The sequence below is a fragment of the Pipistrellus kuhlii genome, unplaced genomic scaffold, assembly GCF_014108245.1.
Source record: "Pipistrellus kuhlii isolate mPipKuh1 unplaced genomic scaffold, mPipKuh1.p scaffold_m20_p_6, whole genome shotgun sequence".
NCBI lineage: Eukaryota > Metazoa > Chordata > Mammalia > Chiroptera > Vespertilionidae > Pipistrellus > Pipistrellus kuhlii.
Window position 1 is genome coordinate 56,205,316 of NW_023425562.1, and position 19,534 is coordinate 56,224,849.

General features: G+C 47.7%; 2 protein-coding genes and 1 pseudogene across 7 annotated transcripts in view; 2 read left to right on the top strand and 1 right to left on the bottom strand.

Annotated features, from left to right (window-relative positions):
• Window positions 1–2,132, top strand: part of LOC118708345 (zinc finger protein 85) — a 47,575-nt gene extending 45,443 nt beyond the window's left edge. Inside the window, 1 exon segment of the mRNA XM_045574331.1 lies at window positions 1–2,132. Coding sequence (XP_045430287.1) covers window positions 1–174 — 174 coding nt within the window. The 3' untranslated portion in view covers window positions 175–2,132.
• The window catches only part of LOC118708347 (signal-regulatory protein beta-1), a 121,953-nt gene that overhangs the window by 197 nt on the left and 102,222 nt on the right, over window positions 1–19,534 (bottom strand). Inside the window, exons 1-6 of one of the 6 annotated variants that reach the window (XM_036419650.2) lie at window positions 16,848–17,001; window positions 12,540–12,893; window positions 8,601–8,921; window positions 7,638–7,955; window positions 5,201–5,310; window positions 4,405–4,613 (exon numbers count right to left, since the gene is read on the bottom strand). In XM_036419650.2, the coding sequence (XP_036275543.1) occupies window positions 5,204–5,310; window positions 7,638–7,955; window positions 8,601–8,921; window positions 12,540–12,893; window positions 16,848–16,917 (1,170 nt within the window). In that variant the 5' untranslated portion in view covers window positions 16,918–17,001 and the 3' untranslated portion in view covers window positions 4,405–4,613; window positions 5,201–5,203. Of the gene's footprint in view, window positions 1–4,095; window positions 4,219–4,389; window positions 4,614–5,200; window positions 5,311–7,637; window positions 7,956–8,600; window positions 8,922–12,539; window positions 12,894–16,847; window positions 17,002–19,534 lie in introns of those variants that run through there. The other 5 variants (XM_045574332.1, XM_036419651.2, XM_036419649.2 and 2 more) reach the window with 5 other exon arrangements.
• On the top strand, window positions 13,214–14,639 carry LOC118707812 (annotated as a pseudogene).

Sequence of the window (19,534 nt, forward strand, 5' to 3'; positions counted from 1 at the left end):
ACTCTGGAGAGAAGCCCTATAAATGTAGAGAATGTGGCAAAGCCTTTACCCAGGGGTCACTTCTTACTCAACATCAGAATATTCATTCTGGAGAGAAACCTTATACATGTAGAGAATGTGGCAAAGCTTTTAGATGGTATTCAGCTCTTTCTAAACATCAGAGAACTCATATAGAACAGAAACCCTTATAAATGTAGAGAATGTCATAAAGCCTATACATCATGTTCAAATTTTTCTATCCGTTGGAGGAGTTATACTAGAGAAAAGGCTTATGAACATTAAGAATGTAGCAAGGCCTGTATACACTGATCAGACCTTACCAAATATATGAAAATGTATCCCTGAGATAAGCTTTACAAATGTGAAGAGTGTGACAAAGCCTGGCAGTGTGACTTTGTCGTTGAGCATGGACCTATGAACCAGGAGGTCCAGGCTCGATCCTCATTAGGAGGCATGCAGAAGGCAGCCAGTCAATAATTCTCATCATTGATGTTTGTATCTCTTCCTTCTTTTCCTCTGTCCCTAACATGAATAGGAACATATTTTTTAAAAAAAGTGTGACAGAGCCTTTAACATCACAATAGCTTTACTCAATACTAAGGAATTCATAGTGAATAGAAGCAACATAAATATAAAGAATATGGGAAAACCTCCAACCATTGCCCAAACCTCATTAAATATTAAAGAATTTGTACCAAAGAAAAGCCTTACAAATGTAGAGATTGTGATAATGCCTTTACCCAGTGTTGAAAACTTAGTCAATATCACATACTTTGTTGAAAGTATAAAAATATAAACAAGGTGGTAAAACCTTTAATCATTGCTCAAGCCTCAGTGTACTTTAGAGATTTCATAGTGCAGAGAAGCCACGCAAATATAAAAAGTTCAGCAAAGACTGTTTTCTGCATTTACATCTTAACTGACACTTGAGTGTTCATACTGAAGAAAAACTTAAAATGTTAAAGAATATGCAAACCCTTTATCTGGACCTAAAGTCTTCCTCCATATCAGAGAATGCATACTGGAGAAAAATTCTACCTTTGTGAAAAATGATGAAAAACCTTTTCCCAAAATCGTGTTTCCCGCAGAATTTGTGCTTGAAAGTGAATTTAATCAAAATTAAATGTAAAATGCCAGAGAATTCACAGTAGAAAGTAATAAGTTAATACATTTTTCAAATATGTCTTTAAATCAGAATATTTATTTTAGAGAATCCATTAAGGAAAGCTACAGAACTTTTTAGTATAAATCAAAATGCCAAGGGGATGAATTTTAGGACAAATGTAATTGCCTCCACTGCATCCTTTTTTATTACAACAGATATTTGTGACTTTTTGAAAGAAAAGTATTGCTGTGGTTTATACCTAAATTCATTTCATGATTCTTTGAATGCTTATAATGTGTATTTTGACCAGTGGCAATAACTGTATTTGCAGTGCTTACCACCCCCCCACCCATGCTTTGTTTAGAGTATGTGTGCACTTAATATGTTCATTTATAAACTTAAACACTCAAATACTACTCCATATTCTTTATATTGTTCTAGGACATACTCTTTAATGTAGCAAAGACTTTGAACTTCTCTACTGTAAGTATTAAGAAAATTTAGATTGTATATGTATTTGTATAATAAATGATATTCAATTCACTGGCTTTTTAACTTTTTATTTATTTATTATTGGGGCAAAAGTTCATTGTGTCTTGGTCTCACCACTGAGCTATGAAGTGATGGCCTTAACTAGTACTCAGGTTCCTGAGGGATGTCTGAATAAATACCTGAATGTTGTGAAAATCTAGGATTTACATTTTTGTGATAATTGCAGGGGCATTTTGTATTGTTTATCTGTGCAAAGCAGGGCCTGACAGTTGGGAAACGGCCGTGATTATTAGAGATGTTCACTAGTCACCAACTGGGATTATTGAAAACTGCTGAACAAATATGAAAGACGGAAGAGAGGGTGAAAAAGACACAGATACACCAGGAAAAGGATGCTCTGGTATGAGGAGGCATCTGAGGGAAACATTAGCCTAATGAGTGTATTGAACGCACTGCTTGTGCCTGTACAACATGAAAACCAAGAAGCTGCAGGCCCAGAGTATGGGCCCTAAAAATAAAATATTAGTAAAAGTCATGTTCTTAGTCACTGGCCTCCTCCTTTCTTTTTACTTCTACAGACATTTTTATTAGTGTAACTAGAGGCCTGGTGCATGAAATTCGTGCGGGGGGGGGGTTCCCTCTCATCCCAACCTGCACCCTCTCCAATCTGAGACCCCTGAGGCAGTCGGATATCCCTTTCACAATCCGGGACTGCTGGCTCCAAACTGCTTGCCTGCCTTCCTGATTGCCCTAACCGCTTTTGCCTGCCAGCATGATCACCCCCTAATCACTTTTCTGTCAGCCTGATCGAGGCCTAACTGTTCCCCTGTTGCCCCGATCGTCCCCAACTGCCCTCCCCTGACAGCCCGGTCACCCCCAAATACCCTCCCCTACATATTCCTTCTATTAGATAGGGTTTTTTCTTTAACATATTGGACAGTGTACCTGCCGTGGTCTTGACAAACCAGTAAAAATGTAAGCCCAAACTAAAAGTGTCATAAAATAAACTCCTTAAACAGGAATTTCATAAGACCTTGGAAAGGTGATATCAAGTGGCTGTTTCTTCCTTTCTTCCTTCTCTTTCTTTTTCTTGATGTTTCATCTTTTGTCCTTTCTTTCTTTTCTCCTTTTATTCCTTTTCTATCCTCTTTCTCAAGTTTTTCATTGGTAGAATCCTCAGTACTTGAATCTGTCTCACTTCCAGAAGACAAAGATGAGGAAAACACACTGTCATCTGAAGAAAAAGATGATCTATGTTGGGATCGGTGGTGTTTCTGGTTTTGCTCTTTTCCCAGTTTGTTTGTGATTTCTGCAGGCCCTGGCAACTTCAGGACTTGTGCATGGGCACTTCTTATTCATGTCTACAAACCTCCTTGCCTTGGTGAAAACTAGGGGAAAGGCCTTCCTGGGTGGGCTCAAGCCCAGCCCAAGGTGCGGAGCACCCGCCACTGCCCTTGCAGAGCCAATCTCCAGATCTCAGGGTACTCTCCATGAATGTAACTGCAATGTCCCCATTTGCCTTCAGAAATTGCATAGTTTTAAGTTACTTCTGATGTGAAACCCTACCTCAGACATTTCCTTTGCCGTTTCTAAAGATTTTAAACAAAACCCATTTACCTCTCTAACATGGTCAGAAGTTTCTACCCAATGGGAGAGGTTTGCTGGGCAGGATCGCCCAGATACCCCTCCCCACCATCTCCAATCACTTGGCAGGGGCTGGGGGAGGGGGGGCAGGACAAGGGAAGTTCTGAGGCTATAGGTGTGTGTGTGTGGGAGGCTACCCCATGGGGGTGCAGGCCTTTTGGAGGCTGACACCCCAGGCTGCCACTGGGAGGGGATCGCTCTGGGGGGCGCGGCTGCCTCCTAGGCCTACACTCTCCTCTCCCCCACTCTGGCTGTGCAGGGAGCAGATCATGCCAGGGAGGCACGACTACCTCCCAGGCCCACAGCCCTGGCTGTGGCTGGAAGTGGAACGTGCTGAGAGGGGCACAGGTGCCTTCCAGCTGGGAGGCCTACGGCCCAGGCTATGGCTGATAGCGCATCGCACCAGGGGACACGGCCACCTCCCAGGCCCATGGCCCAGGCAGGGGCTCGAAGCAGATCAGGGGGGATGGGGCCTCCCAGGCCAATTTCCCAGGGCTGCAGCCAGGAGCAGATCGTGTGGGGAAGGGGGGGGAGGTGCATGGGCCGAGGCTAGTAATGGATTGCACCAAGGGGTGTGGCTGCCTCTCGGGTCTACAGCCTGGGCCACACGCTGCTGGCTCTCATCGGTAGTCCTCCCTGGGACTGGGGGTACCCCGTCCACCTGAGAGGATTGGGTGCCGCCATCTTGTGTCTATGGGCACTACCATTTTTGTTGTGGAGTGATGGTTAATTTGCATATTACTCTTTTATGAGATAGGATAAAGGACTGTCTTTTTCTCCCTTAAAAGCTTAAAAGAGATTATATTTCAAAGAAGTAGAAATGGCTTAACATGTTTAAAGAACTCATCCAAATCAATTTTAGAAGATAGGTGGATTTCACTTGTCTGTTTTTGGACCTGCCTGTGCCTTTAATAATCAGTCTGATATGGCTCGGTCTTGTGACCCTGGAGGTCTGTGAGGAGACTTGCTGCTTTGTCCTGAAAGGTTAAAAAAAAAAAAAAATAAATATAAATATAAATATAAATATAAATATAAATATAAATATAAATATATATATAGTGTATCAATATATATGATCAGGGGAGGTGAAGCCTGGTTTCTTTATGTTCCCGGTTCTGGTTTGGGTGGAGGAAGGGCATCAAGGTCCAGACATCCCTGAGTCTCTGTGAGCAAAGGCCATCCATCCCTGCCTCAGTCTTAGTATCAGAGATAAGCAACATCAGGAGGGTGTGGGAAGGAGCATATTCTGGTGGAGGTGGGTTTCACAGAGTGAAGGGCAGGGGCCTTGGATAATCTGCAGGTCGGTGCAGCTTTTCCCTTCCTAAGCTCATTAGAGAGGGCAGAAGGCAATACATTGCGTGGCAGAGAAGAGCTGTAGGAAAAATCATTCATTGATTCATGGAAGCAAAAGGATCATTCATTCATTCCTGTATTAATTCCACAAATATTTACTGAGCACATGCTAAGTGGCAGGCACTCTGTTTGGCTTCATGGCACAGATAGGAAATGAAGCCCATACTCACCAGACCCCAACACCTCCTTCTGAGATATGAACTCTCTTCCATTCCCACATTCATCTTCACCACTAGTCTGTCAGATGGGTTCTAGTAGCTGACTTGGGCAATACTTCCTTATTCTTTCCAAAGATATATCATATGAAAACTGAAATATATAACAGTTCCTTGGGAACTATTTGCAGTTTTGGTCTTGAAACTTTGATATCCATCCCACCTTGGATCACTTATAATTTAATTAGAAAACCTTGAAACCCCAGGGCACCACACAGTGTGTAAGAGGTGGAAGCTTCTGAGAAAAAAGAGCATTTGGAACTTTCTTTTGAGGCTAAGTCAGGCGGTGGTGACCATGTGACCATGTGGGCACACCCTCGACTCCTCTTGCCAGCCCAGGAGGTTGGCCCTGACATTCCTCCCTCAAAACGTAGGGCTGCCTCCAACTCACCAGCTACAGGTTCCTCCACCTGTGGATGTAGGTGACTATAAAACTCATCACGAGCAGCACCTTGAAGCCCAGGAGGAAAGTCACAAAGATAACAGCAGATGTCCCTGGACCTACATGGGCAGAAGGAGACATCAACTGGGGTTCTGTGTGTTTAAATACCTTTGTCCTCTCAGGAGACAGAGGTAACCCAGCTTTTCCCAAGAGTGGATGGAGGTGACTGGGATGCACCCCCAATGAGCTTGTAGATGCCGGGGTTGCTGGGGACAGGAAGAGGTTGGCCAGATGGGAGGATGTGCTTCATGCTGCACCAAACAGGTGAACACCTGCTCAACCTCTGCAGGGACACATTCACCAACTGCAAGCTTTCCAGGCTCATGCTCAGCTCCCTTTAACATGGCAGTGCTTCAGCCAGGTGGATGCACATTCTATGTTTGGAATCTCTGCACATGGCAGGCAATGGCCACCAAGGACAGTGAAGACTGAGGCACTGTCACTGCAGTTGGAATTGACACTCCCAGAGACAGCAGACAATCCCTGTGGGAAGTCCACTGTGGTATCCTGGGAACTCCTTGAGGATGCTTCATCTTCCCTGGGCCAATCACAGAGGAGGATTTAGATAGTGGTTAGCAGATGCCTGCATAGGTAAATGCATGATGAATGAGAGTGTGAAGGCATGCATGGATGGACAGATGGATGCATGGATGGAAGAATGAATGGGAACAAAGTCATTGTACTCTTTTATATCTTTTCCAATTTTGAATTCTGTTCACAGACTATGACATGGATCTAACTTGAGGACATTGTGCTAAATGACATAGGTTAGTCACAAAATGACAAATACTGTATGCTATGTATTTGAGGTATCATAGGAGTCATCCTCAGAGAGACTACCCCCAGAGAATCCAGAAGAGACACAGCCTGCCCATTTCAGTGTAGACTTCTGACCTCTAGAACTGTAAGGTAACAAACTTTTCTTGTGTTAAGTCACTAAACACGTGGTTACAGTAGCGATAGGTATCTATAGTGCAAGGATAGGGGAACATTTATAAAGGACAGATGTAACTAAAGGGACAGGCCTGACTTAAAGTACGTAACTCTGGGGTAGTGAACGCAAAACAAAGAATCAAGGAAACAAACAAAGAAAAAACTGTGCTATTTTACAATTGAGTGGCAAAGAGAAATAAGAAAAAGGGAGGGAAAATTTAGGGTCTAGAAAGACAAAGAGAACCAAAGAATGTGAGGAATGAGAACTATTCTTCCACTTTCAAAACCAGTCAATAATCCCAAAGTTCTGTCCACATTCATGGATTATGCTAAACTGACAGAGAGAGGACAGTTAACCTAGAAATAGTGTAAAACACATTGGTATCATAAGAATTACCAGATGACCTGCATCCTTACACCAAGCCCATTGGACCAGGCCAGCAGAGGAGGACATTTGGGGGCAAGCAGACCTTTCGGGGAGGGCAATTAGGGGTGACCAAGCCAGCAGGGGAGGACAGTTGGGAGGGACCAGGTCAGCAAGGGAGGGCATTTGGGGGTGACTAGGCTGGTAGCAGAGGGCATTTTGGGGGGAGGGAGGAAGTAGGCCTGCATGGGAATGTGGTTAGGGATGACCAGGGGAGGGCAGTTAGGGGCAACCAAGTTGGTAGGGGAGGGTAGTTGCAGGGGAGGGGGGGACAGGCCTGCATGAGGGTGCAATTAGGGGCAACCAGGCCAGCAGGGGAGGGCAGTTAGGATTGACCAGGCCTGCAGGGGAGGGCAGTTGGGGGTGACTAAGCTGGTAGGGGAGGGCAGTTGGGGGGGGGTCCAGGCCTGCACAGGGTGCAGTTAGGGGCGACCAGGTTGGCAGGGGAGAGCAGTTGGGGGCGATCAGGCCAGCAGCAGAGCAGTTAGAAGTCAATCAGGCTGGCAGGGGAGTGGTTTGGGGGTGATCAGTCAGTCTGGCAGGCAGGTGAACTGTTGGGAGCCAGCAGTCCCAGATTGTGAAAGGGCTATTGGACTGGCAGTTGGACATCCCCCAAGTGGTCCCAGATTGGAGAGGGTGAATGCTGGGCTGAGGGACACCCCATCTGCACAGTGCATGAATTTTGTGCATCGGGTCCTATGAAAATCAACTGAAAGGTGGAATGACCAGTTGCTATGATGGGCATTGACCACCAGGGGGCAAGTGCTCAACATAGGAGCTGCCACCAGCCTGCAGGCCCTAGGCCAGCCAAGGTGGGTCCAGCAGGTGTCCTCCAATCACTCTGCTGGTCACCCCACAGATTGGTCCTGATTGCTGGCCAGGCCTAGGGACCCGACCCATACATGGATTTTGTGCATCGGGCCTCTAGTCCTATAATAAGCATGAATTAGTACTTCTAACATTAAAATTAAAGATAAAATTTAAACAGAGCTCAATCAGTAGGAGTGGCAGCTTTTCTCTGGATTTTACCTTTGTCTTTGTCCTGGTGAGCAGAGGCCATGAGGGTGACGAATTCGGTGATCGCCGGCTGCCCATCGTGCTCCACCTGGCAGGTGAGCTTCGCACCCTCCTTGTGGGCAGACAGGTTCACCAGGAGCCAGCTCATCCTGGTGAAGGTCCGGTCCTGGTTCTCTACGAGGCTCAAGGCTGTTTCTGTTCGGGACATGTTTCCGTTCTCCAGCCAGGTCAGCTGCAGGCGCTGGGGGTAGAAGTTCCTCACCAGGCAGGTGATGGCATTCATCTGGGTCTCTGACACCGTGTGCTGGGTGACCTCCAAGGTGGGCGGCACTGCAACAGCACAGGGCACAGCTCTGACCTCGTGGGACAGAGATCATCCCGGAGGGGGCTCCAGAACTTATTCCCCACCAAGCAGAGCACGGGGCTCACACACAGAGGTTCTTTAATGTGAATGAAACCACTGAGCACCTGCACCTCCACACCGGAGCCCCACCCCTTGTCTCTGGGGAGGGGTGGAGGCGGTGTCCTGCTTTTTGTCTTGTTTTTGAGGTTTTCGTCTTACTGGCAGCTGCTGTTAGGGCCATATGATTGGAATCAACCACCACAGCCCCTGGCATGCAGTCAGAACACACTAATTTCAGCAAAATAAATGAAATTACCAAGCACATAAAAGCTTGGCTTATAGTAGGCGCTCAGTAAGTGGAGTTCCTATTGGTAAAATAGATAAAACTATGAAGCATGGGTTGGTATATTGTTGATTTTTTCTTCTCCATCATGTTATAGATTTTTCACCTGCAAGCTGCCAGTAGACCGGGTGAGTGATGGGCAAATCCATGTGAATGATAATGGGAAGGATTGTCAGGAATTAGATTCCAGGCAATTCCAAGCTTGGAGCACAGTGCAGGGGGAGAAGTAGGCTTGGGGAAAGTGGCCAGGGGCCAGGTGTGGGCTTGGGCTGGGAGTGAGGGCATCTACCTCGGATGGCCTCAGAGAGGTTGGCAGTCCCACGAAGAGGAGGGTCCCCCTTTAGGGTGTCATGGGCCACCTGGCAGATGACCTGGGAGCGAACATCCCTCGGGGCCAGCAGCACCCTGGCTGTGCTGGAGATACTGTAGGAAGGGCTGTCTCCCTCTGGGTCCACGATGGTCTGGGAGGCTGGCAGCTCGTTCCTATCCTTGAACCACTTCAGGAGGATGTTTCTTGGGGAGAAGCCGTGGGACTTGCAGGTGAAGCTCACTGTCTGCCCAGGCGGCGACCTGCCCGTGGGGCCCGATACCACAGGGGGAGAGGGTTTGGCTGTAAAAGGAACATCATGAACAATGAGCATGATTGTGACTCTCACCACTAACAACAAATATGTGACACTGTCAAACCTTCTCCTATACTGTTTTTTGTGTGTGTGTGTGTGTTTATTTTTGTCATTCACTATTTTTTATCCTGTATTCCTGCTGGGAGAGCATGTCATTATCCTCATCTTACAAAGGAGAACACTCATTCCCAGAGGTGAAATCTGAGGGAGGGGCAGGGCCGACAAGCAATTCTAGGCCTTTGTTCAAAGTCCTCCTTTTCCCTTCCAGATGATTTCCCACAGTCTGGGCTCAGAGACAGAGTTCCTGGTCAGTCTTATTTTTGTGCCCTGGCTGTTCACAACTGGCTTCCAATCCTTACAGTCAGGTGAATGGGAGCCATGATTATTATCCTCATCAAGTGGAGAAACAGAGGACGTGGGGGACATAGAGACTTGCCAGAGCACACAGCTGTGGGATTTACACTGCCGTGGCTCAGTGAGGGTCTGTCCTTTCAACAGGCTCACCTAAGACATTCTATAAAGGCAGATTGGATTATGTCATCAATATTTGATTAATCAGTGGGTTTATTATGTTATTCTGCACAGTTTCTGCAGGTGAGGAGCTGAGGCCCAGCCACGTTAACTGGGTCATGACACTGACAAAACACCTTGGTTTGGGGCTGCACCTCTGTGCTGGGTGATTCAGACAGAGCTCCTCCAATCCTTCCCACTCTCCTAAAAGGGGTCCATGAATATTGCCATTTTAGAGATGAGAAAACTAACACTGAGAGAATGAAGGGACTGTCCCTTTGGCCACTACTGTGCCCCAGAGGTATTCCCTGTGGCCTCCCAGGTGTTCACGTCCACCAGCAGAGCAAGTGCCCACCCTCAGGAGCCTGACCCTGACCTCCAGCTGCTCCAGGGAGGAGTGCCCTCAGTGCCCGGGCCCAGGGGCGGGGGGACTGTGGCAATAAATGGGGGAAGGGGCTCCTGGCAGTGAGTCTAGAATATGAACTCCTGCTCACTGGGCACAGGGCCCTCTAGGAAATGCCCCTCCTCTCCCTCAGTCTGCAGAGACAGGATGCTGCCCACGGCGGTGTTGGGGCTCAGCGACCCCTCTCTGCTCCATCCAGGCCACTGTGCCAGGCAACTCCTGTGGCTTTTCCTGCAGCTGCTCAGTGAGGAAAACTCCATAAAGAAGGGAAAGGCAGAGCCATGTCCTGCAGGAATAGTTTCAGGCCATGTCATGGGACATTTGAAGATCTGTCTCATCTCAATTGAAAAGCTAGATCTGCCTCCTCCACAAGACTTTTTAAAAAGTGTGTTTTTGTTGAAAAACATAAAATACATGACTCTAAGAAATGGATAGGAGCCTGGCCAGTGTGCCTAAGTAGTTGAGCATCAACACATGAATCAGGAGATCACTGTGATTCAGGGTCAGTGTACATGCCTGGGATATGGGCTCCATCTCCAGTAGGGGGCATGCAGGAGGCAACTGATGAATAATTCTCTCTCATCATGGATGTTTTGTCTCAACCTCACCCCCTTCTTCTCTGAAATCAATAAAAACATATTATTTAAAAACCAACAAAACAGAACTTAAAAACAAACCAAACAAAAGAGTTGGAGCGTTCTCTACACTTTGACAAGCACAGTGGGTGTTGCAGAGAGCAGAGGCCCTGACCTCTCCCATCTGCATTCTCAGGCAGGTGTCACCTGGGCAAGTAGCTCAGGGAAGGGGCAGAGCTCTCTCCCAGGAGGCAGCAGATCTGAGTGGCGATGGAGCCACTGACACCTGTGATGCCTAGGCAATGGCACACTACTGGGAAGTGTGGTAATACCTGAAAATTTGGGATAAAGCCACCTTCTCTACCTGTGTCCAGAAACTGTGGGGAGAACCTGTTGCCACCATGTCTAGGATGGAAACTTGGTGATAACCCTCAAAATTAAAATACAAACACCCTGTGACCTAGCAATACCACTTCCTGTGGGCACCTTCCTCTAAAGTAGGGGTGTCGAACTCAATCAGAGAAGGGGCCAAAATCTAAAATCCAGCCTAAATCGCGGGCCGAATGGTTTACTGAACATTCGTAAACTGTCATTGTGATGGAAACGCAGCGGAGTGCAGTGATGACAGCACGGTGCGGGCCACATTGCAAGGCCTGGCGGGACGGATTTGGCCCGCGGGCCTTGTGTTTGACACATGTGCTCTAAAGTATGGACAGGGGTATCCTGTACCACTATGTGAAGAGCCCAAGGCTGGGAACAACTCACACCCATCAACAGGAGACAGTGAGTGAACGGTGCTGTCTCCACAGGCTGGAGGGGAGGCAGCTGGTGGAGGAGGGGCAGCTCTAGGTGCTGGTGTGGATGCTCGATTTGTGGGGATTTGGCTGGAGGTTCGGGGAGGGTCCCAATCACCTGGGCAACAAAGTCTGAGTGTGAGGGGAATGTGAAGGTTTGGGTACCAGTGAACGTAAGAGGTGCTGGCTCCCTGTTCAGTGGTGTGCTGGAATGAGCTTTATTCTGTGGTTGCATTCACCAGGCTTTGATGGGAAGAGCATCTGGCTTTGAAGCAGGAAGAAGCTGCTAAAATCAGATGGGGTTCTAGAAAAACCTCTCACTCACTGGCCATGTGACTTTGTACAGAGTCCCCTTCACTTTTTGGCCTCAAGGTCCCCTCTGTACTTGGGGAGTCAGGCTGGAGGGTCTAAAGGTCCCTGTGTGCTCACAGTCCAAGATTACGGATCCTGGGCCTCTGGTAAAACACCCTGAATGAGGACGGCGTTGCCTCAATGGGGCGACCCCTAAGTCTCCCACATGGGGAGCCTCTTCCATGGGTGAGGGACATTCTGAGACGACCCAACTCTGCTGGAGCCTTCTTGGGATTCTGGAATAAAGGGGGTTTCCCTGGTAGACCCACGGTGATCCCCCCCTTCTGGGCATCTCCTCCCAGCGGGGCTGTCAGAGTCAACAGGAGTCTGGGCCTCTCAGGATTTCCTTCTCCTGGGATGTTTCTGAGGGTGAGAGAAAGCAGCACCTTCTCTACTCCCTGCCCTAGTGAGTTCCTTCCACTGCAGGGAGAGAACAAAGCTTCAAGGGGAAGAGCCATTGCCTGCTTTGTTCTGCAGCTGCCTCAGCGCACAGCTCAGAGCCTGGCTCATAGCAGGTGCCTAGTGGATATCACTAAGGAGGAGCCTAGGCCACACTAAGGGGAGCACTCTCTGGAGGTGGATGAGGTCTGGCCTTGTGATGGGCAAGTCACTCAGACCATCAGTTTCTCAGCCACCAAGGGGCTGACAGGATTGAAAGGCCAGGGCTGGAGAGCCAGACAAGTGGGGGTTCCAGACTTTTCCCACCACTGACCAGCCGCGGTGGCTGAGCAAATAGCATGACATCTCTAGGACTCAGCTTCCATGGCCTTCTGACCTGGGGGTGGAGGCCGGGGTGGGGGTGGTGTCGGTGGTGGTGGTGGTGGTGGTGTGTGTGTGAAGTCAGACCAGGAATCAGACCATATCTATAAGCACCCACCTCCCCACCTGGCTCCTAGTTGCTGCTCAAAGATGGAAGTCCTTCTTACTGACTTGTTGTCACACATGAGGCACAAAGGATCCCCCTGTACTCACCACTCACGCTGAGCTGAGTGCCTGCTCCTGACTTGAACTCCTTGTCATCACCGGCTTCTTTCCGGAACTTCACACAGTAGTAGGTCCCTGTGTCTGCTGGGGTGATGTTACTGATGCGGATGGAAAAGTCTGTGTTGTTTCTCCTCGTGAAGTGTGCAGCACTTATTACTCGGGGGAAGAGGCCTCCTCTGAAATCATAGATTAACTCCCGGCCAGGCCCTGTCCCTCTGAACCACTTGATGGGCCCCACGGGGGTCAGGGATGTCACGGTGCAGCTCAGAGTGGCCGTCTCTCCTGCTGCGACGGACACTGACTTCTGAGGCTGAATCACCTGCAGCTCCTCAACTGCCCCTCCTGGAGGGAAGCACAGAGCAGTTATTTACTCAGCATATGGAAGCCTGTGCGCTTGGTCAGTATTTATCAACAACAGCTTTCATCGACCGAGGGCAAATTCTTGAGTGGGCCTTGAGTCCAACATATTGCATGTGTCATACATGTAACTGATACATCCTCCCTTCAGTTGATGGACAGACGTAAACCCCACCTGTGGCCAGAGATTCCTGAGCTCTGAACCACCAATCAGCACCTGCCAAATACCCTAAGCCCCAGATTCCTAAGTCCCTAGGTTCCCTAATCACCAATCAGCATGTGCTGAGTGCCCTAAGCCCATCCCCTATCCTTAAAGGTGTTTGTACCCCGGTGCTCACTCTGTTCTGCTTCTCTCTGTGGAGCAGCTGGCAGGTGTACTCTTCCCTCCAATAAAGCCTGTGTGTGTCCTGTCATCCCGTTCTCCGGCTACCTTCCCTATTTAATCTATCAGTAACCCTCACAACCAACCTGTAATGTGAGAGCCTATAACAAGAGAAGAAACTGAGTCACAAAGAGGTAACAGAGATTGGGTTTAATTTCCCCCCCACACCCCCATCAACCTCTTCCGCTTGGTGTATATAATGGAGGGGCTGTGCTGGGCTTTTGCCTGCAACATGTGGCTGCCCAGCTGAGCGGATTGGTTCCTGGAGGTACAGTCCATCCAGCCTGAGGAGAGGAGAGCATCAGCCAGTTTGTCTCTGGCAACCATGGCTGGTCATCTGATGATGAGGAAGTTGGTGCAGAGAAATAGCACATCCCTTGGAATAACATTCATTTGCAGAGAACTGCAAAGGGAAACCATTGCTTGCAAAAGACTCACTGAAAACTTACCCAGATTCCTCTTTAACGTCTCTCGTTAAAGGGACTGGGTGGTACTTGCTACTGAACCTGAGCTACATGTTGGAATTGAAGCAGGTCATGGCTCAGCTTCAGAATGCTTCCTGAGTAGGAATGAAAAGTTTCCAACAAAGAACAGGAAGCATTCAGAAGCTTTAAGGACGAATGGACTCGGCTGCCTATGTTCTCTGGGTCTCGGGCCCTGAAAGAAAACTCAGAGAAGCCACAGGTGCTGGACTAGGGAGTGAATCTCAATGGCTTGAATGGGGTATGTCCCCATTAAAACTGCAGATGGCGAGGCTTGTAAAGAAACATGCTTGTTTCTGGATGGAGAAGGAGGAAAGAATGGGTGTGTGAAAAGAGCCAAACAGATGAGCACCATCTGGGCAGTAGCTTCTAGGAAACCTGCTGCATCCAGACATCAGGATGCTTCACTTCCAGATGACCCTGCACCCCCAGAGGCAGGTCCTGTCCTTCCCCACAGGACTTAGCATCACCTGCTGCTCCTGAGCCCTGATCATCCTTCATTTTGGAGTTGTTTTTCTTCACAGAAGACGTTCTGATGGGAAATGCTAAAAAGTCATTATATGATACAAGTAAGAAAGGGAAATGAAACTGTTTGTAATATTCTGTGCTCTCTAAAAAATAAATGCCTATTACTATTCAATTTTCAATTTCATTTCATAAAACAACTTGAAAAAGGAAAACACAACTTTTCCCAGTAAAAAAGCTATAGTAGTTCAAGAAAGCTTAGTAGAATACATGCTTACATTTCCTCCTCCCTGGAATCACTCTGAAGTGACAGAGAAACGGAACAGCGTGGCGGAGTCTTAGCTGATACAGGCGTAGCTCATTTTGTTTCATTTTGCTTTATTGCACTTCACTTTATTTGCACTTTCACAGGTGTTGGGGGTTTTACAAATGGAAAGCAAGAAGACCCTCCACCAGAGAATGAGGGGGTGAGGGAAGATGGGAGGGGAATGATTCACCAAGGAACCTGTTTGCATTGTGCATAACCATGGACACAGGCAATAGAGTGGTGAAGGTCTGGGAGGGGTGGGCACGGGTGAAGGGGATCAATGGGGAAAACACACACACACAAAGGGGACATCTGTAATACTTTCAATAATAAAGATAAAATTTTAAAAAGACCTTCCACCAGCAAAAAAATTATGACACATTTTATCACAGAAGTCTGGAACTGAGCCCACAATATCTCTGAGGCAGGGCTGTACATGCTTGCTGTAGAGACAAAGGGAAAATGAAAGGATGCCATAAGGAAACATTTAAGTTGTTGTCTTCCAGACACAACTACATCAGAGATACCTATTTCTAAAACATTTCCCTTGGAAAATGAGCCCACTCTTTAATCAAATGGAAACATGCTATTCTGTAATTCTTTTCTCTGAGCTGCACATCCGGTGTTAATAAATAATCTTGTGGCATAACGTTCACTGGCTCTAAAGTGCTCTGCTGCGAGGCTGATATCAGTTAGGATGCTTGGGCCAGAGGTAAGTGTGCAAACAGGTGAGGTGAGTAACCAAGGGCATTAATGGTCCCCCAGCACCCAGCTCAGAGGTGTCCTTAAGGACAGGGTCTGGCCTCAGCCTCATTGATTTGGCCTCAGGCCTGTGTCATGGTCAGGAGAGGTCAGGAGAGCTGCTGCTGTAACTGTCAGCTTCACATCTTCCCCAAATGCAGCCAAGAGTTGGACAGGCTGCTTCTCCTCTCAAGTCTCAGATTTGTCAGGGAGGAGTGCATTTCCCGCACCCAGGGCCAATCACTGCCCAGCCCAGGGGACGTGCCTGCTCCAGGGCCAATCGCTGCCCAGCCCATGGGAAGAGCCCACAGCCAGGGTCAATCACAGCCCAGCCCAGGGGAAGATCCTTTCTTTCTCTCCTTGGTGTGGCTCACCAGGTCCTTTCTCCAGGGAGAGTCCCTGCTGATCTTCAGCAACCCAAGCGGAGCCTTGGTGCTGGAACACCTGCAGGGCTGGGGATCAGTGCTGTCACCACGGGTCATGGCAAGACACACATGCTCTCTGCCTCCCAGGACAGTGTAGGTGACCCCTCGCCCCTGATCTGCAAGTGTTTTTCCGGAGATGTACCTAGCAGCAGTTGGTTTCAGGGGACCCCATGTTTAGCAATTTACAGGGAAAAGGAGGAATATTTCACAGAAATCCTGCTTGCTCTGTGTGCTTGTTAAGGAGGGGCTGTCAGTGGCCTTTGTCCTGTCGTCATGCAGGGCTCTCTTGTCCTCTCCGGCCACACAGATCTTTCTGGATTCCCCTACCCGTTTTTGTTTTTTTTTCTCTAAAAAATGGGAGTTCAGTTAACATTTTATAGAGTCAGAGGTGAGTGGCTTAAAGGACAGACAAAAGAATTCTATAAGTACGCATTGCAAATTAAAATTCATGAGGTGCCTTATTTGTAATTATGTTGGATAATGTAGAGACTTGTGTATTTCTTGAGAGCTTGTTTGGAGGTTCTAGCTTGGGAGTGCAGCTACTCGTATACCCTTGACTGAAGACCGGTCCTCTCCTCTTGGGGGAAAGTCTTCCTCTTCGACAGAGCGCGCAGCTTCGGGAGGGACGCACATGGATCGGTGAGGGAGGAGGGGGACACCCGCCTCGCCAGCCAGATCAGGTGAATCAACCCTGGCGATCATTGGGGTGACAGATGTCACAGCCAGATCGCCCTCACATCCGAGACTCATGTATTTCTATCTGCTATGGATGTTCCAGGGGAGGCCAATATTGGTTAGTTTACAGGGTGACTCTGCCTTCTGACTTTGGTGAAATATATCAAACTCTCCTATTAGTCTTTCAAAGACTATCTTCCCTGCTAGGTTCAAAGGCATTTTAAGAATTACCTCCTTGGAATCACCTAAGACTTGAAGCATCATCTGTTTTGCTGCCTCTGGTAACAGTGCAGGCGATGGTCCCACTCAGATCCCTGACTTATGCGCTCAGATGAAGCCCTGACCTTGGCCTTCTGTGCAGCCCTGGGTGACACACCCATGTTTCCCTGGAGGCCCTGACATTTCAGGGGGAAAAGAAGCCCAGGGGCAGGGAGGGAATATTCTACCCCAAGGAGTGCTCACCTGGGAGGCCCAGCAGGAGAGTCAGCAGCAGGCAGGGAGGAGGGCGGGGCCAGGAGGCAGGGAAGGCCATCCTGGAGGTCTGAGTGGCCTGCTGTGTCCAAGTGTGTGCCCTGGGAACCCGGACTCTGCTCTGTGAGAGGAGTGAGGCTCCAGCTATGTGATATAAGAGGAAGTGCCTGGGAAGGGGTGACAAGGGTGTGACACAGTAGCCAGCCTGTAAATTCCAAATAGTTTCTGATTGTGAAATAATTACAGTCAGGGAAACAACCACCGGGTGAGCAGTTACTCATTTTAGTTTTCAGAGGGACTTGGACATGTCTCCAGGGAGTAGTGCCCCACCCCTGTCCCACTGCCTGGGGCCTCTGTTCTCCACTGGCCCCTCAGCCCATCTGAGGTCTTCATGATGAGGCCCCACTTGAGGACCCAGGACAAGAAGGGTGGGCGGTGTGGGCTGTGTGCCAAATTCCCAGCACAGGACCCTAAGATGTTGCTGCCTTACGGCCTCATCTCCTTCAGCCTCATCAAGAGCTACTCATTGGAGGAAGGAAGAGGGCTCACCAGAGCCTGGTCAGTGTTCCGATGGAACCAGGTCCTCTCCTGCATGACTCTCTATTCCAACCACTTACTGATGGAACTGGTAAAATTCCACCCAAGCTCACAGTCTAGTGTGGTCCTTAGAAGTGGTTTGTGCCACCTTACAACAAAAGACACAATTTCCTTACATGTTTCCAGAAATCACGTGTATTATATGACCACATTTATACACACAGGCATTTGTCTCAGAAATGCAACTTATGTTCACACCAAACACTGTGAGCAAAATAAATCCTACTTTAAGGATTTTCACTTTTAGCAACTTTCAAATGTACAACCCAGTATTGCTAACCGTAGTCACCATGTTGGATATTATATCCTCAAAACGTATTTATCTTATAATGAGAAGCTTGATCATTGGACCACCTTGACCTATTCTTCCATCAAACTCGCAGCCTCTCACAACCACCAATCTTTTCTCTGTGTCTATGAGAAAACCTCCAGTTTCCACCAATAACTGAAATCATACAGTAATTCTTTCTCTGTCTGACTTATCACATTGCATAATGACCTCAAGTTCCATTTTGTTGTTGCAAATGGCAGCATTTCCTTCCCTCTCTGGATGAATAATATTCCACTACATGTACACGTTTTCTTATGCATTCACCCACTGATGGACACTGACATGACGTGCTTGCCTTGTATACTGTAAATAATGGTGAATGAACATGGGGTTGCAGATACCTCTTTGAGGTAGTGATTTCATTTTCTTTGGATATAGAGCTGGGGGTGGAATGGCTGGGTCATGTGAACGTTCTATTAATTTTTGAGGCCCCTCTATCTGTTTTCCATGGTGGCTGCACCAAAACTCTGATTGGATAAATTTCCTGTCCTTTCTTTTTTTTTTTTTTTTTTTTTTTTTTTAACTAGTAGTTCCTGGACCTGTTTTTCTCCTGCATCTAGTCTGCTGTTGAACCTTCTATTGAATTGTACTGTTCAATTGTTGTATTCTTCACCTCTGTGATTTATCCTTGGTACTCTCTCATATTTACAAAAATTATTGTTGACAGTGTTACACATATCTCCCATTTATACTCCTTTACCCCATCCTCCCAGCTCTTACCTACTCACCCCCATGTATTCATTAACCTATTGCCCGTGTCCACGGGCCATGCATGTAAGTATAGAAGTTCTTTGCTTCTCATATTTTGTATCTCTTAGTTTGAATTCTTGCATTTTGCAGCCTTGATCTCCTGGACAGGTGAGCATCGTTATGAGCATTTATAAAACCCTACCAGGCAAACCATTAGGGTGTATTTGGGGGTGTTATTTTATGCTTTGGGGTGATGTTTGGTACATCCTCCCCCATGTCCTCATGTTCCTTGACTCTCAGTGTTGGTTTCTGTGCGTGAGATGAAAGAGGCAGCTCTTCTCCATCTTGGGGGCGTGCTCTGTTGCAGGAGATGAGCCTGTCACTCAGGCCTGTGCTAGCCCTGGGCTGTCTCTCCAAGATTCCTGATTGTCCAAACTGCCTTCTTTGTTCTCTGTTGCTCCCAATAGTGGAGGCACCAGGATTTCAGTGTCCCAAGGAGAGAAATTCAGTCTGCACCTATTCACAGGCTGATGGGAAGCTGGATCCTCAGGCAGCAGCATTTACCATATTTTTCGGACCATAAGACGCACTTTTTCCCCCCCAGAAGTGGGGGGAAAAAGTCCCTGCGTCTTATGGTCCAAATATAGCCTACACATATACTTTTTAAAAAAAAAGTTTTTTAACTTGCCCAGCTCGGTGTGGTCTCTGTGTGCTTGCCCGCTCTAAAATGGTTCTAAATGCCTGCTGTTTACTTTACAGGGTTGATTACATGTGTTTATGACTGTGATGTTGGGTTTTAATGCACATAAAATATTTAGGACACTATTTGTTTCAGAATCTTTTTTTCTTCATTTCCCTTCTCTAAAAACTGGTGCGTCTTATGGTCCGGATCGTCTTATGGTCCGAAAAATACGGTAAGTACGAAGGTTGACCTTTACCAGGAAAGGCTGGGAGATGGGTACTTCTAACTGCTGTCTCTGAGATAAGCCTCTAGGAAAGAGCCAGTGAAGAACTGGCTTTTTGCTTTCTACAGTTCTGGGGCCCCACTCGCCCCCAGAGC